General features: G+C 42.8%; 1 protein-coding gene across 1 annotated transcript in view; it reads left to right on the forward strand.

Moving 5' to 3' along the window:
• ITPR1 (inositol 1,4,5-trisphosphate receptor type 1) overlaps nucleotides 1-18,290 on the forward strand; it is a 320,526-nt gene that overhangs the window by 159,786 nt on the left and 142,450 nt on the right. The window contains exons 25-34 of the mRNA XM_069476048.1: nucleotides 2,486-2,624; nucleotides 3,336-3,394; nucleotides 4,565-4,726; nucleotides 4,813-4,983; nucleotides 5,466-5,531; nucleotides 6,236-6,373; nucleotides 8,401-8,526; nucleotides 11,961-12,161; nucleotides 13,591-13,842; nucleotides 17,996-18,121. Of these exons, the coding sequence (XP_069332149.1) occupies nucleotides 2,486-2,624; nucleotides 3,336-3,394; nucleotides 4,565-4,726; nucleotides 4,813-4,983; nucleotides 5,466-5,531; nucleotides 6,236-6,373; nucleotides 8,401-8,526; nucleotides 11,961-12,161; nucleotides 13,591-13,842; nucleotides 17,996-18,121 (1,440 nt within the window). The remainder of the gene's footprint in view (nucleotides 1-2,485; nucleotides 2,625-3,335; nucleotides 3,395-4,564; nucleotides 4,727-4,812; nucleotides 4,984-5,465; nucleotides 5,532-6,235; nucleotides 6,374-8,400; nucleotides 8,527-11,960; nucleotides 12,162-13,590; nucleotides 13,843-17,995; nucleotides 18,122-18,290) is intronic.

Here is an 18,290-nt window from a genome sequence, read left to right on the forward strand (position 1 = left end):
CTTCCCTCTTCTGTACCACGCAGGTAATTTTTACTCATCAGCAAAATCCTCTGCTCCTAAATGGAGAGAATCATGTTAGCACCTTTCTGTTTTATCCCATGTCGCCTAATCTCAATCCTACGAGATATAGTAGATATTTATGACTGTGTATAGACTTGAGGATTTCTTTTCTTTTTTTGAGTCTGAGATCACATTTTACCAATGCTTTGAAAGCATGACTGGGACTCCTCAAAGTCTGCTTAGGACAATAAAGAATAGCTTTAAGTAAAGGAGAAACGTTAGTGAATTTATGCCGGACCAAAAGTAGAGCAAGGTTTCTTAAGTTAGTGTCATGTATGCTTATTAGAAATGACACAGTGCACAACTTGGTTGCATCTTGAGGTCTGCTTACCGTAGTGGTGTGAGAATGACTGGCGATTGAGTCATTCTTTCCGCAGGTGCTTACCGGCCCCTCCTGTGTCTGAGGCACTTTGCAGGGTGCCGTGAGGAATGCAGAAAGGATTCGGACAGGGGCTGCATTCACAAGGGGTTATAGTCTAAGGAGGGTACAGTGTGATGAAGCTGTGTGCATTTGGACATGAAACCATGAGAAAAGTGTTCTCCTGAGCCACAAGTGTTCTCACGTGACTCTGAAGGGTAGAGATCAGAGAAGGTTTTACAGAGGAGCCTTCAAGCATGGACAGGCTTGGTGTGTATGGAAATGAGAGGCTCTTCTCAGGTGGATGGAGGGGCTTGAAGCAGGTGGCCGTGGGGTGTGGGTCAGTCAGCAGTTCTCCTTGGGCAGGGCAGACATGGACTGTTGAAGGGCAGTTATCAGAAATGAGGTTGGAAGGGAGAACCGGGCCACATTCTAGGGAGTTCTGGGTGTCTCAGGTGTTAAGACTTTATTCTGTGGTGAGCTTTTGAAAGTCTTCAAGCAGGGAGCTCACATAAGAAAAAGCACCTTTGGGAGGTAGGTGTGATGCATTTGGTTCTGTTGGTGGCCCAGGTGGGAAAGGATGAGGACTTGAGCAGGGATGAATGGCAGCAGGGGAGAAACCCGTGAGAAGTGGCAGACGGAGAACCACCAGGCACAGTCTCTGATTGGATGTGTGTATCCAGGAAGGAGGCGCTGAAGATCCTGAGATTGACTGAGGTTAAGGGGGCCCAGGTGAAAAAGTAGATTAAGGCAGGACTGCCACTGTTAGGGGGTTAGTCAGGGTTTTCCAGAGAAACAGAACCCATAGGATATGTGCAGATACACAAGAGGGCATTGGGTGATGTAGTTATGGGGGCTGAGAAATTCCAGTGTGGTCTGCAAGCTGAGACCCAGGAGAACCAGTGGTGTAATTCAGTCCTGAGTCCCAAGGCCTGAGAAGCAGGAGAGCTGGTGGTGAGACTCTAAGTCCAAGGCCCAAAGCCCGAGAACCCAGCGCTCTGGTGTCTGAGGGCAGGAGAAGATGAGTGTCCCAGCTCCAGAAGAGAGCAAATTTGCTCTTCCTCCACCTTTTTGTTCTTTCCGGGCTTTTGAGGGATTCGATGGTGCCCACCCATTCTGGGTGAGTGCAGACCTCCTTTACTCAGTCCACAGATTCAAATGCCGATCTCTTTCACAAACACCCTCGCAGACATACCTAGAAATAATGCTTTACCAGCTAGCCTAGGTTATCCCATAATCCAGTCAAGTTAATGCCTAAAATTAACCATCACGGTTGGTTTTGCACAACACTGAGTTTGAGTCTCTGGGAAGATACCAAATGGGTGTCCAACAGGCAGTAGGAAACATAAACTGAGACTTGGATGCTGGCCAAGGATCTGTCTCCACCTGGGAGAGGTGGCAGCCCTGAGACTGGGGAAGGTTGCCAAGAGGGCAAAGCTGAGATAGGGAGAGAACACAAGGAAGAATTTCAGTGAGATCCTTAAATAACACCAGCTGGTCGATCTTTCTTCTTGGTTCTAGCAACAATCCTGGAAAAAGTGACCGTGTGCTGGAATAGAGGGTGAGGGAATATAGGAAGTGAAAGACGTCCCCGAGGGCTTGTACCTGAATCAGAGGAAACAACTGGACATAGAAAATATGAACCAAGCTAATTTTCAGGAGCAAAAACAAAGCTCTGTCAATTCTCTTAAATTCAAAGCAGGCAACTTCACTCTTGTCGGTGTTGAGCCCAGAGTTGGCCTTCAATACTTAGTGCCATGAAGTAATGCTTTACAGAGGCTGGAGCCAGGAGTGAGTGATTTAGTGTTCCAGTTGCTAAATTCATTGCCAGGATGCAGAAGTTTACAGTAGACGCTAAGGTGCTGTGGGCTGATCTGACACGCCCCATGGAAGTCTGCTGCTGCTAAGATGACTGTTGAAATCTAAGCCAAATATTTGACTCACTTAGTGCTTAAGGTAATGGATGCAGCTGATACCAGGCCCCGCCAGAGTGCAGCGGCTTGGCAAAGTGTTCAAGGTGGCATGTTAATGTAACCAATCTGTTTCCATTTCCACTTGAATCTTTAGTTTATTTTGAATGTGAGGTTGGATTATAGGATCTCCTGCCTCCTGTGTATATTTAAGCGTGAGTTTGATGAAAGCAATTCCCAGACTTCGGAAACATCCTCTGCAAACAGCAGCCAAGAAGGGCCCAGTAACGTACCAGGTTAGTGATTCCAGAATGGAATTTCAGCCATGGGGTGGGACCTGGGTCTGATGAAAACTGGGAATCCAAACAGTTGTAGAAAAAAGGTAAAAAATGAGAATGTTTTGGAGGATTATTGTATTTTAATACACAATATTACTCTTTTTGGGCAAGGGAATAATTGAAAGAGCCCAGATTCCTCCTGGGATGGATCTTGTTTCCTTCCCTCTTGGAGGGTCTTAGGCATCGGACAGCTGAGGTTTCTAGTGTTGCGGTTATCTATGAAGTCCCCCCCCAATAACCCAAAATGAAAATAATAACAAATAAAAACTCTCCAAGAAACCTTATTGTCCAGTAGCATCTTTGATTCATTATGGTCCACTAGCAGCTTTGACTCATGTTGGAAGTTTGCCCTGCCCAGGAGATAGTGGTGAAGGGTAAGGGAGAGGGTACTGGTACAAATAATCCCACGTACCAAGCCCAAGCTTTCTTGGAGGAGGTCATCACTCCCCTTTAGCAGGGGGCCATGCAGTGAGGGGAAAATGGCAGCAGGAATGTGGGACATTGGATAGCATCATCTGGGCTGGCTGGCTTCAGAGTTTTACAATATATGATTCTGGAAAATTTGGGGTTAACCCAATAGCTTTGCCCCTGTAAAACTTTTTGATAAATTCGCCAGCATCATATTTTCAGACCTTCCTGCATCTGAAGTTGTGTTCTCTAACTTTTCAGGTGCTCTTGACTTTGAACACATTGAAGAGCAAGCAGAAGGCATCTTTGGAGGAAGGAAAGTATATTTTCAGTTACTGTTTTATAGGTGGTTCTACAGTTGGGAAGACTGCTCTTCTATAGCTCTCAAAGGCTGTTCCTTGACTGTATTAGTAAATATTTAGTCTTTGGAATTAGGTTGTTTTAATGCTTTCTTTGGAACTCTTAGTACACAAGTCAGAGTTATCTCAGTTGGCTTGGTGGGTGAGTGTGTTTCCTGCCTAGGACAGAAAGGATTTAAGGAGGTTTCCCAAAACATATACATTACAAGATTATTTTTAAATGGTGAAGAAATACAGTCAAAAGAAAGAATAGAGAGAGGGGGCTCAAATCAGAGTGAGGTTAGTGAGATTATGTCATTTTGCTGCTGCTGGGCTGTTTTATCCCTGAGCTCTTTATAGGCTATGCAACAAAGAAAGCACAATCTTTTCTTTCATTGTTCCTGATATTAAAGTCTGAAGCCCTTTTAAAAATATCACATTGCTCAATTTTGACTTAAAATGTTACTATTATGAAACTGATATACCTATCAGCATAAAATACCCTATGCACATAGTTCTTGTAATTGACACACTTGGTTTGATTATCTATTGCTGTATAACATATTACTCCAAAAAACTTAAGGATTCAAACAACAACCATTTTATTGCCTCTCTCAGCTCCATAGGCTAACTGGGGCTAAGCCGGCTGGTTCTTCTGCTGGGCACTGTTGGGTCTGTCATGCAGCTGTAGTGAGGTGGTGACTGGGGCTGGCACCTTGGCAGGGATGCCTGTGAGGCCTCTCCCTATCCTCCTCCTCCACCCTGTCCCCCTCCTATTGCTAGCTTGGGCTTCTTTGTAGTGTGGCAGCTGACTCCCCCAAGGGGACAAGCCAACAGGGTGCAAGCACTAATTAAGGCTCTGCTTGCGTCGCATTTGCTAATGTGCTATTTGTCAAAGCAAATCCCACAGGCATATGTGGGAGGGGAGGGACTTTGGTTTAAAAATTGACAATTGTGACATCCCCCCACAATATAGTTGCAGAAAAGCAAAATTGTATTGTTAAAGGAGCTAGTGTGAAAAGTCAAGTCACATGACTTGAGCATACCGTGTTAGAAATCTAACTAGTTCAGGTGTCTCTGGGTCCCAGGTGCGGGAGCGGAGGCGGCTGTGGTTCATCGGGCCTTTCCCCTCCCACATGCTCCTTTAGTGAGGAGAACACCCCGCTGGACCTGGACGATCACGGCGGCAGAACCTTCCTCCGTGTCTTGCTCCACTTGACGATGCACGACTACCCGCCCCTAGTGTCGGGGGCCCTGCAGCTCCTCTTTCGGCACTTCAGTCAGAGGCAGGAGGTGCTCCAGGCCTTCAAACAGGTAGCTCAGCTTGCCCGTTGGTGTGTCCTTTGTGTGTCGTGTGTCCCAGAAGCTGCTGTGTGCGCCTAACGGATTGCGTTCATTAGGTTCAGCTGCTGGTTACCAGCCAAGACGTGGACAACTACAAACAGATCAAACAAGACTTGGATCAGCTGAGGTCCATTGTGGAAAAGTCAGAGCTCTGGGTATACAAAGGGCAGGGCCCCGATGAGACCATGGATGGTGTGTCTGGTGAAAATGAGCATAAGAAAACAGAGGTGAGCGGAAACCCAAGTTACACCGCCAAAGTAGATGGGTGGGCTTCTCAAAACAAGTAAGCATCCTGCTCTGGTTTGAGGTATAAGTGCAGATTATAGGATGTGTTTTATTTTCATGAGATCTGCTTGTTAAGTAGCTAGGGTGACAACTGTTTCACTGGGAAATAAGGTACAAAATCAGTTCAGCTGTGTCTCCTGTGTCACCATGAATCATGTAGAGGAGACTTCGGTGCTGAGTGAATTAGCACCAGGCTTCCCTCACAGACCCACTTGGGCATAGAGCTGTGCTCTGGCCTGGCCCACTGTCCTCGCCCAAGGGAGGAGAGTTGCGAGTAGGTAGATGACTCGGGCATGAACCCAACACGGCTATTGGAAAACAGTATAAAACTCCCGTTCTTTCAGAAAGGGTGCTGCTAACCCTAACCAACTGACGGTAGCCCAGGGGTTGTACAAACCACACTTATGTTCACTTTGGTCCCTAGGAGGGGAATAACAAGTCACAAAAGCATGAAAGCACCAGCAGCTACAACTACAGAGTGGTGAAGGAGGTAAGTCCCCTCCCCCACCACCATTTTTCCTTCTCTGTGAATTCTCTAAGGAGCTTTAGCTTGGGATGGTCAAGTTGAAGGTACAGACGTGAGCTTTTTTCTTCATATCGTTTAATAGGGAGAAAGCAGAGCTCAGAGGAAGCTCAGGGGTTTTAGCATCAGATTTGGGCTCCAAACCCAGCTCTGTCACACGTTATTTGTGTGTCCTCGGTTTCCTCACCTTTCCTTGGGACAACCTTTTATACGTACCACATATTTCTGAAGCTTTGTGATTGAATTAAGGACCAACTGATATTCCGTCCAGGATTTATCTCAGGGCCAGTGCACAGTGTCCCCAGTGAGAGCTGTAGTTCTTTAGAAATCTTTGCACAGGTGGTTCAAAGTTGGGGGGCTGGGAGCTCTGTGTGTTTTACTGCAGAGCAGCAGTCGTGCCAGGCTGCGCCGTTTGTAGCAGTCTCTCTGCAGCTGCCCCACTGGCTGTTGAAGCCCTAACCCAGTGCTTGTTCTGGAAAACGTGTTCTTAGTCTTACACAGATTTGGTTTGATGCAGTCGACAGAGATGCTACATATTGGAGGAATTCCCTCCATTTTAGGTTTTTAATGCATTGTGATCCCTTTTGTCTCCCTGTCCAGCATGACCCCTTACAGTCTTTTTCCACCTCTAGTTCCTCGTTTTCTGAGGTTCGTTTCTCTCTTTCCACCAGATCTTGATTCGACTCAGCAAACTCTGCGTCCAGGAGAGCGCGACCGTGCGGAAGAGCAGGAAGCAGCAGCAGCGACTGCTGCGGAACATGGGCGCGCACGCCGTGGTGCTGGAGCTGCTGCAGATTCCCTACGAGAAGGTGAGTGGGCCCCACGCGCCCCCGCAGCGCCCAGCGTGGGACAGACCCTGCGTTTCCCCACACCCTTTACGTTTGGGTGTCGTTGGTGAAGAACTGCAGCTCATGTGGCTATCATGACTACAAAGCCATCTTGAGTAATTTATATGAAACAGCATCATGAAAATAAAACCAAACACCCATAAACAACCCTCATCCCCAATTTTAAGACTGTATCAAGAAAGAGTCCATTTCCTCTCCCTTACTCCTAAGCCACGTTGGGTGGAGATAGCAAGGTCTCTTACCAGGTCACAGGTGTGTCTGCACGTGGGCTTGTGCGTCAGTTTCTCTTGCAGTGTTCCAGAACAGTGGAGGGGTCCCCGAACAGGTAACCTCTTGTGATACAATATGTGATGTGATTGGAGATTTCCTGCCTTATAAAAATCCACTTCAAACCACAAAGTCTCTTCAGTCCCCTTGTGTGCCGGCGGATCCTTTTTTAGTAGAAGGAATGGAGGCACAGAACTGCTCACTGTGCCTCTGTCAGCCCGCAGTGGCTGTTGGTCCCCAGCCCTCTGGTTTCATGGAGCTAGAGGGTTCACCAGAGTCCCCCTGTTAATGAGAGGCAAATGTATTTCCCCACTCTACCTTACCAGGACGTGCTCCTAAGGTCCTCTTTAATTTTCCTGTTTTGGGTGCATTGTCGAAGCTGGTAGCTGAGATTTCTTCTTTGACTTCTTGACAGATGTGTCCTGTTTTCTCAGAGTTATTTCTAGACCAGGGGTTAGCAAACCACAGACATAGGCCAAATCCGGCCCACTGCCTGTTTTTGTACGGCATGTCAGCTAAGAGTGGTTGTTACATTTTAAAAAATAGTTACGTGAGTACCTGCATAATGTCCTTGATTTTGCCTCTTGACCCACTAAACCTAAGATATTTATTGTCTTGCCTTTTAAGAACAGGTTTACTGACCTCAGTCTAGACCACAACCAATAGCTAACACTTACCAAGTAAACGCTTTATAAGCACATCATGTGAGTTTTCTCATTTAATCTTCCTAACAGCCATGTAAAGTGTGCACTTTTATTATCTCCATTTGAAAGATGAGAAAACTGAGGCTCTGAGAGGTTAAGTAACTTGCTCCGGGTCACACAGCCATGAAGTTGTAGATGTGAGAGAAAGCGAGGCTATCCGGTTTCAGGGCCTGCGTTCCCAGCTGCCGCACTCCCTGCCTCTGGGAGGAGGTTATGGCTGCGAAGACCTAGGAAGACCGGTGTGGGCTGTGTGACTATGAAGGATGGTTTCCATTTTAGGGATTCTTGTTCTGTTTTTACTATCTTGAATGTTTGCTTGTTCAGAATTGGACAAAATGGCAGTAGGTTTTATGTCTCTGTCTTATTACAGGATATTTAATTCTTTACAAATACTGTTTATGCTTTTAATGTATGAAATGAGAGTCACATAATTTTGTGTGTGAGAATCACACAGTCACCCATGTGAAATGCCAGGGCAGGTATTGTCCCCATTCTGCAGATGGGAAAACGAAGTCTTAGGTTAAAAATCATGCCTGAGGTGGCAAGGAAATGAGTTAGGGCAACTGCGCCTGCCCTAGTTTATAATCTAAGGAGATTTCCACTCTGCCACGTTATCTGCTGCCAAAAGTTATTATGTGCCATTGGTTGGGCAACTTAAAGAGGTGAGTTTGGGGAGCGAGCGCTCACCATCATGAGGAAGTTGGCCCCTGCTCTGCTGTCAGTCCCTGTTTGCAGAAGTAGGTTCCGAAGTCTCAGCCGTTGCTGGGCAGGGGACTGGCAGAGGCTCTCTGTATTGCTCCCCTTGTTCCCCAGTGCAATCTTCGTTTTCATGGATGAGGCACAACCAAGTTACTGGCTTCTTTTCAGGGTCAGCAGTACAACACCTAGTATGTACCCGCAGCAGGCCCTCAGCAGACACCTCCTGACTCCCACGTTAGCAGAAGCATTAGGCATGGGAGAAGCTGGTCTCCTGGCCTAGCAATTTATCTGTCCTTTCATCTTCCTCCTCCCACACAGGCCGAAGATACCAAGATGCAGGAGATAATGAGGCTGGCTCATGAATTTCTGCAGAATTTCTGCGCAGGCAACCAGCAGAATCAAGCTTTGCTACATAAACACATAAACCTGTTTCTCAACCCAGGGGTAAGATTTGAGGCCTGTGTACAAATCTGAGGGGGGAGGAGGGCAGGAAAGAGGGAAGAGGAACAGCTTGTTCTTTTGCTGTTGTGGCTTCTGGGGCTTTTTACAGTGTATCATTCATTCCAAATGGGAACATTTTTACCATTATCAGGAAGACGTAAATACTCCTCATCTTTCGGGGCACAGGATGGCCAGCGGGTCGAGGGTGGAGGAAGGAGGAAGGTGGTGAGAGCAATAAGATACATTTCTATTTTTTCCTAATAACAGCTCTTCTGTCAAATTTCAGCAACACAGAAGTGCTAAGTCTCACTTTCCAGACACATCTTCTGAGATCATGCATGAAGTTTTCTGTTTGTACAAATATGTAATATATCCATATAAAACATATCTACATTACTTGTTAGTTTGTTAAATATGTTGTTTAAAATGTATGTGTATTATACATTTTTTTAAAGAAAAATGATGCCACATACTGCACATTGTCTTGCGTTTTGCTTTTTTCATTCAAGATATCTTGGCTGCCTTTGAAATAAGAGATACATAAAATTTTCTCTTTCTTTTTGATGGTTAAATGACATTCCATAGAATGGCTGTAATTTTTTAAAAACCATTCTTATATTAATGGACAATTAGGCAATCTCTAGTTTTTGACTTTGTAAACAATACCGCAAAGGACATCTTTGTATATGTGTAGGTTGGTGCAAAAGTAATTATGGTTTTAGCATTGTTGAAATTTGCCATTTGATATTGGAATACCTTCTTAAATAAATGTTAGACATCATTTTAATGTGCATTTCTCACTTTATGGTTTTTTGCCAATGACTTATTACTTGCTGTTTATTTTATATGTATTTTAGAATATGGAAATGATGTTAGACAAAAAGCAAATTCGAGCAATTTTCTTATTTGAGTTCAAAGTGGGTTGTAAAGCAGTGGAGACAACTCACAACATCAACAACGCACTTGGCCCAGGAACTGCTAACGAACATACAGTGCAGTGGAGGTTCAAGAAGTTTTGCAAAGGAGACAAGAGGCCTGAAGATGAGGAGCGCAGTGGCCGGCCATCGGAAGTTGACAATGACCAATTGAGAGCAATCGTTGAAGCTGATCCTCTTACCAGCTAACAAGGTGTTGCTGAAGAACTCAAGGTCGACCATTCTACGGTCGTTCAGCGTTTGAAGCAAATTGGAAAGGTGAAAAAGCTTGATAAGTGGGTGCCTCATGAGCTGACTGAAAATAAAAAAATCGTCATTTTGAAGTGTCATTTCTCTTCTTGTACGCAACAACAACGAACCATTTCTCGATCGGATTGTCATGTGCAACGAAAAGTGGATGTTATACGACAGCCAGTGACAACTAGCTCACTGTTTGGACTGAGAAGAAGCTTCAAAGCATTTCCCAAAGCCAACCTTACACCAAAAACAGGTCATGGTCACTGTGAGGTGGTCTGCTGCCAGTCTGATCCACTGCAGCTTTCTGAATCTCAGTGAAACCATTGCATCTGAGAAGTCTGCTCAGCAAATTGGTAAGATCCACCGAAAACTGCACCACCTGCAGCTGGCATTGGTCACCAGAAAGGGCCCAGTTCCTCTCCATGACAATGCCCGACTGCATGTTGCACGGCCAACACTTCAAAAGTTGAACGAATGGGACTATGAAGTTTTGCCTCATCCGCCATAATAACCTGACCTTTCACCAACCCACTACCACTTCTTCAAGCATCTCGACAACTTTTTCCAGAGAAAACGCTTTCACAATCAGCAGGATACAGAAAATGCTTTCCAGGAGTTTGTGGAATCCCGGAGCACAGATTTTTACGCTACAGGAATAAGCAAACTTATTTCTCATTGACAAAAATGTGTTGATTGTAATGGTTCCTGTTTTGATTAGTACATATGTGTTTGAGCCTAGTTATAATGATTTAAAATTCACGGTCCAAAACCGCAATTACTTTTGCACCAACCTAACACATAAATACATACACACACTCTCACTCATTAGTACTGCTAATGCTTTCCAGAAAAAGGATTGATGAATTGTAGGATAATACAGGTTCAGTAGCCCAAACCTGAAAATCAAAAATGCTCCAAAATTTGAAACCTTTGGGTGCTAACATGATGCTCAAATTTCAGATTTTTGGATTTGGGATGCTGAACCGGGATGGTATAAAGCAAAAATTCTGAAATCCAGAACACTTCTGGTCCCAAGCATTTCAGATAAGGAATACTCAACCTATATTCCCTCTTTTCATGTTAAGAGAAAGAAAAGGCAAAAGATAAAAAGATTTAGAGCCTCTACCAAATGTAAACTTCAGCAACTCTGGGTAAAAAGTAAAAAACAAATCTAGAAGATAACATACTAATATCTTCAGGACTGTGTTATAGGCAAAGTTTTCTTACACAGTATGCAAAGAACACTAATTACTAAGGAAAATACTGATAAATTGGATTTCATTATAATTAAGAGTTTCTGTTTGTCAAATGACACCATTGAGAGTATCCACAGGCAAGCCAGAGAGTGGGAGACATTTGCAATGCATGTGATCTGCAAAGAGTTCATATCCAGAATATGTATAACAGACTCAAAAAAGTCAGTGAGGAAAAAGACAACCCACTTTAAAAACTGGCAAAAAACTGGAATGAACACTACAGGGTATCCAAATGGCCAATAAATGTGACAAAGTGCTCAACGTGATTAGTCATCAGAGAAATGCAAATGAAGTTATATATGCACGATAGGATATGACTAAAATTAAAAAGACTGACAATACAAAAGTGTTCGCAAGGATATGGAACAGCTGTAATGTGGAATATAAATTAACATCTTTCAAAAGCTGTTTGGTAGTGCCTTCTAAAGCCAAACGTATTTATACTCTGAGACCCAGCAACTCTACTCTCGGATGTAAACCCAACAGAAATGCATATGTTAAGTTTACCAGAAAACATGTACAAGAATGTCTAGAGCAGCTGTATTTTAATATTTGTAATACTAGTAGTGTCGCTATTTATCAAAACTGTAGTACCCCAAATGCCCATCAACAATAGAACAGATAAACACATTGTCATGTGTTCCTGCCCTAGAACACATGTATCAGTGAAGAAGAGGGCACGAAGTTCAAGAACAGACAAAACTAATCTATGGTAATAGAAGTCAAGAGAGTAAACTGGGCTGGGGCATAAAGGAGGCCTGTTTTGTTTGTTGATCTGGGTGCTGATGTTCCCTTTTTAGTCTGTTTAGTTGAATAATATTGATTTATTTACTTTTCTGTGTGTTATTATATGTCACTGAAAAGCTTTACCACGAAAGAAGGCAGTACAAAAGCAGGAATGGAGAAACATGTCTTCGTGGCTTTAAATGCTTCTTTTTCTCACTTTTTTAGTCTCTTCTATCTTCCTTTTGACCGTTTCCCTGTGCTCTTGTCCCCCTTCTCGTGCCAGATCCTGGAGGCACTCACGATGCAGCACATCTTCATGAATAACTTCCAGCTTTGCAGTGAGATCAACGAGAGAGTCGTTCAGCATTTCGTTCACTGCATAGAAACTCACGGCCGGAACGTCCAGTACATAAAGTTCTTGCAGACGATTGTCAAGGCAGAAGGGAAATTTATTAAGAAGTGCCAAGATATGGTCATGGCCGAGGTGACAATCATATATGTCTATACCTTTATCTGGTGTTCTGTAGAAATTTTAAAATTATTTAATCTTGTCTGTATGAACTTGCACCCTCTTCAGGAGCTATATGGAAGGGCAGGAAAGTAATTGTGTGGTGATCTCAAATCTATTAATTCTAAGGCAGTTTGGCTGGGATTCTTCTAGTTGGGAGAAAAAAAGAGGAAAAATGAACTAAAATATAGTGAATGGGGATTAAATGTGGTCAGGGCCCAGTTAGCCAGAACAGCTTCCCTTCTTGTGGATTAGGACTTTTTAAAAAAATTATTCATCTAATGAAGCTGAAAACGTTTTGCCTGATGATTCTCAAGGAGCAGCTAATCTGTGGAATCGAGGAAAAGTCTCAATATGGTTCGTTATGGGAAGTCAGCACCTGTGCATGTTGTCCCTTATCAGAAAGGCCCACTCTGCCACCCACGTGACTTGACTTTAATCCTTCCACCTTTTTAAAAAACGAAATCGCCAGTAAATCCACCTATCACTTGGATTTGTAATCCCGTCTGCATTCTAGCTCCAGTGGCAAGGAGGGTGGTGTGATTAAGAGGTGGCTCAACCTGGGCTGCAGATGTCAGCTGAACCCCTTTAGTGGCCGTGGGATGTGTTCCGTGAGCTCTCAAACCCTCAGTGAGCTTTTCCATAAAGTGAAAGTACAGCAGGATTGATGTGAAGAGTGGCTATGCGGATTAAATGAGATGATGATGACATTAATAGCTAACATTTTTTAAGAAACTGAAACACAGGGAATCCATCTGAAGAGTGTATCTTGGCATCTGGCTCATGATTAGAGCTCTTGACTTCCGTGCCAGCCCTTTTTGGATCTTTGTATTTTATGTAGTGCTGAAATTGATTTATTCTTACATAGATTTGTGAGAAGCCACACACCCTAGGGCACAGGTTATGAATAGGAAGGCCTTGACTTTTTGATGTGTTTTGGGAGGAGGGTCTGTCTTAATTAGAAGTGGACAGTTTGTGATGGAAAAGATAAGACAGTGGATGAAAGACTTCTAAAGGAGATACTTTATAAAGGTGTAAAAAGAAGATGGAAACATTTAAAACAAGAAAAAAAATATGGCCTAATTATTAGATTTGGAAAGACAAGTGTAAGCTTGCAATCTATATTTCCACTTGATAAGCTAATGCAGATTTTCTTTCCCCCTAATATTTTTTTATGGCCACTGTTGTATTTTTATCTCTGTGGATTAAAATTATGATGTGAAGATTTTTACTTGTTCACTTCTATAAACGAATACAATCTAGATGAGTTTAGTAATATAGGTATAAGACTGATTTAGGAAGGTAAATGCTAGCAGAACACCTTTCTTTCTCTGCGAATAGATTTTGTTATTCTGCCTCCACCCCTGCAAGCTTGTAATATAAACAAGCCCTGTCCTTTTTGTAGCTGGTCAATTCAGGAGAGGACGTCCTTGTGTTCTACAACGACAGAGCCTCTTTCCAGACTCTGATCCAGATGATGCGGTCGGAGCGGGACCGGATGGATGAGAACAGCCCTCTCATGTACCACATCCACTTGGTCGAGCTCTTGGCTGTCTGCACGGAGGGCAAGAACGTCTACACGGAGATAAAGTGCAACTCCCTGCTCCCGCTGGACGACATCGTTCGCGTGGTCACCCACGAGGACTGCATCCCCGAGGTGAGTGAGCCCAGCGCGGGGACACCCTTCTTGTCTCTCTCTACGTGGTGTGTGAGGCCATGGCTTGGTGGAGAGTCGTGGTGGGTGGTCTGTGTGAGCCCCCACAGTCCGAGAGCAGCAACTCATCTTGTAGTGGGATTTCAATTCACGGAAACATTTTCTCGAGCATTGATTTTGTGTGAAAGAACATGGGGAAAGATAGTCTTTCCTTCTGTCTCCTGAAGAAGAGCTGGGGGGAAAAAGCTTCAGCTCTGCAGAACTAATTCAGGCCGTTGAGCAAAGAGGATGGGACCTGAATGAACTTCTCAGAAATGAGATTGAGAGTGGGTTGCAATATAGTTCCTGCGAATGTAGACTCAGTCTGTAAGTTAATCCTTTAAAACAAAAACTCTCATTGCAGAAATACTGACTAACCATTATAAAAAAAATTAAGAGCTACAGGTAATCAATAAGAAAATAAAAATAATCTATAATTCTACTCACAATGAGTAAGTTTTAAAGTTAATCCTTCCAGGTTTCCTTTTTTTTTTCTCTATTCATGCATTACTGGTTATTAACAAAAATCGGATCATATAGTATATATTTTCTCCTTGTATGTTTTAAAATATATAAAATTAGCTTATATTTTAAACTAAATATATATAGTATGTACAGCGTATGTAGCACTATCAAATGTATTATTTGTGTTTTTATATTTATTGTAAAAAGTTAATACAGTCATGTGTGGCTTAACAATGGGGGGTGTGTTCTGAGAAACTCATCATTAGATGATTTTGCTGTTGTGTGAACACCATAGAGTGCACTTACACAAACCTCGATGGCAGAGCTTGTTACACACCTAGGATGTATGCAGGGCCCGGTGCTCCTAGGCGACAACCTGTACAGCACCTGTGCTGAACACTGTAGGCAGCTGCAACACAACAGTAAGGATTTGTTTATCTAAACATAGCTACATATAGAAAAGGCACAGCAAAAATACAGTGCTATCACATCGTGGGACTGCTATCATATATACAGTCCTTTGTTGACCAAAGTGTCATTATGCGGCACATGACTGTACATTTTGGAAAGTTCACATATCAAAGACTCTAAAGGGGTAAACCATGAAAACTCTCTTAAATCTGTTCCCCCCCCACAGAAAATCATTTATTATGTTCTTGTATATCCTTCCAGAGATTTGCATATCAGCCCATGCAATATGGAACTTTATGTCCCCACCCCCCTTTTTTTATAAATACAAAAGGTCACTATCCTGTACCTTAACACTGTAATTTCTTTCCAAATCAGTTCATAAAGAGATTCCAGATTCCTTTTTTACTATTGCATAACATTCCAACATAATTGCTCTCTGTGAGTGTTGAACTAATTTATAATAGGAGGAGATAATAATAAGTAATAATTGCATTTTTCACACAACCTTGACCACACTGTGTGTTACCAAACTTTTGGATTCTCATGTATCTGATAGATGAAAACAGTATTTCAAAATAGTTTTAATTTTCTCTTGTTATGGGTAAGGGAGGTAGAATATTACAACTAGTATTAGGGATGAGGGGACTATAGTATTATAACAAGCTTTGGTTTGTTTTTTATCCTTTTTTATTTGAAATACAATAGAAGTACAGAAAAGTATACAAATCTAAATTGTATAGTAGAATGATTATAAAGAGAACAGCTTCATAACCACCACCCAAGTCAAGAAACATAGCAAAAACCTCCCCCACACCCCTTTCCTGTCTTCAGTTCCCCCCACCCCCAGGGCTCCCTCCTGAAGGTAACCATGAGCTGACTTTTACGTAATCTCATGGCTGCTTTTATGTATACATCCATTCCTAAACAATATAGTCTAGTTTTATAAGGTTTTGAACTTCCTTTATGTATCATTTTGTGTCTTTTTAAGTTCAGTTTTGTGTTGTGAAGGTTCATACATCTTGATGTGCGTGCTGTATCCATTTCCTTTGCTTTAGAGCAGCGGTCGGTCCCCAACCTTTTTGCCACCAGGGAATGATTCATGGAAGACGATTTTTGCATGGACAGTGCCGGGGTTAGGGGGATGGAGGAGGTGATTTGGGGATGATTCAAGCACATTACATTTACTGTGCAGTCAAACCTCTCTGCTAATGATAATCTGTATTTGCAGCTGCTCCCCAGTGCTAGCATCACTGTCTCAGCTCCACCTCAGATCACCGGGCATTAGATTCTCATAAGGAGTGTGCAGCCTAGATCCCTCACATGCACAGTTTACAGTAGGGTTCTCGCTCCTATGACAATCTAATGCTGCTGCTGATCTGACAGGAGGTGGAGCTTATGCAGTGATGAGAGTGATGGCGAGCGGCTGTAAATACAGATGAAACTTCACTTGCTAGCCTGCTGCTCACCTCCTGCTGTGCAGCCCGGTTCCTAACAGGCTATGGACCAATTCTGTGGGGGTTGGGGACCGTGGCTTCAGAACATTCCTTTCTTTCATGGCACCATGATACAATTTTCCATGCTTCTATTGTGTCCAGCCGTCGGGACCAGTGCATGCTTCCTGGCCCACACACGTCCACTTCTGTCCAGGGCGTGTGTATACTCAGAAGTACAAGTGTGGGCTTGTGGGGTGCATTTTTTCAGTTTGACTTGATAATATCCAATTGTTTATAGCATAATTGCTCCAGTTGCCATCCCTGCTAACATTTGATATTATCAGATCCTTTAACAATTTTTTTTTCAATGTGTTGGTTGTGTAAGTAGTATCTCATAGTGGCTTATTTTAAGTTTTGGAATCTTTGTAGAGATGTCTACATTCCATATGATTCATTCATTTAAAGTGTACCATTCAGTGGTTTTTGATATGTTCACAGGGTTATGAAGTCACCATCACAATCTAATTACAGGATATTTTCACCACCCCAAAAGAAACACCATGCCCATTAACAGTCACTCACCATTTCCTCCCCAAACCCCTAATCCTAGGCAACGGCTAAACTTTCTGTACGTACGGATTTGCCTATTTTGGACATTTCCTATAAATGGAATCATACAATTGTGGTCTTTGTGACTGGATTTTTTCACTTAGCGTCATTTCTTTCAAGGTTCATGCAAGTTGTAACATATGTCAGTACTTCATTCCTTTATATTGCTGAGTAATACTCCATTATATAGGTACACCACATTCTGTTCATCCATCAGTTGATGGACATTTGGATTGCTTTGACTTTTTGACTATTGTGAATAATGCTGCTATGCACACTTGTTTACAAGTTTTTGTGTAGATACATGTATTCATTAATCATAGTGGCTTTAATTTCTATGTCCTAATTCCTAAATGAAGTTGAGCCCCTTTCCATGTGTTTTTTAGACACTTGATATTCCTTTAAGAAAATATCTGATAAGACTTTCTGCTTGCTTTTTCTCCTGAGGTGTCTATGTTATATGCACAGATCTGTAGGCATTCTTCATTGCTATGTGCATTGCAGATATCTCCCAACTGGTGCCATTTAACTATTTTTTAATGATGCCTTTTCATAAACAGAAATTATTAATTTTAATATAGTCAAACTTGTCCCTATTCTGTGGTCAGAGTTTTTGCCTCATTCTTTTTTTTATTTTTTTTTTTTATTTTTTTTTTTTTTGTTGAGACAGAGTCTCACTTTGTTGCCCAGGCTAGAGTGAGTGCCGTGGCGTCAGCTTAGCTCACAGCAACCTCAAACTCCTGGGCTCAAGCGATCCTACTGCCTCAGCCTCCCGAGTAGCTGGGACTACAGGCATGCGCCACTATGCCCGGCTAATTTTTTCTATATAGATTTTTAGGTGTCCATATAATGTCTTTCTATTTTTAGTAGAGACGGGGTCTCGCTCAGGCTGGTCTCGAACTCCTGACCTTGAGCAATCCACCCGCCTCGGCCTCCCAGAGTGCTAGGATTACAGGCGTGAGCCACTTTGCCTCATTCTTTATCCCGAGGTCATGAAAATATTCTCTTCCAAAAGCTTTATGGTTTTTAATTTTATAATTGTAAATTTCAAATATAAAAAAATGATAGATACGAAAGTTGGCAGAGGAACAGAATGACCATCTTTCTTGGTCCATTGTTGTCACCATGAAGATGAAGCAGCTAATCAGTTCCACACATACCAAGTTGATTTTTCAGAAAAGCTTGTTTGTATCTTGCAGGTTAAAATTGCATACATTAACTTCCTGAATCACTGCTATGTGGATACTGAGGTGGAAATGAAGGAGATTTACACCAGCAATCACATGTGGAAATTGTTCGAGAATTTCCTTGTAGACATCTGCAGGGTAAGGCTCTCTGGAACTAAGGGGACAGAGAGAGAGAGAGAGAGAGAGAGAGACTCTCTCGCATCCCTGTGCAGACATCAGGAAAACAGCGGTATCGTTTCTACTCTAATTTGTGGCATGAGGAGGCATTTGTGACTGTTATCCTTTCTAATATCTCATTTCTTCTTAC

This window comes from Eulemur rufifrons, chromosome 7, assembly GCF_041146395.1.
Source record: "Eulemur rufifrons isolate Redbay chromosome 7, OSU_ERuf_1, whole genome shotgun sequence".
NCBI classification, from domain to species: domain Eukaryota; kingdom Metazoa; phylum Chordata; class Mammalia; order Primates; family Lemuridae; genus Eulemur; species Eulemur rufifrons.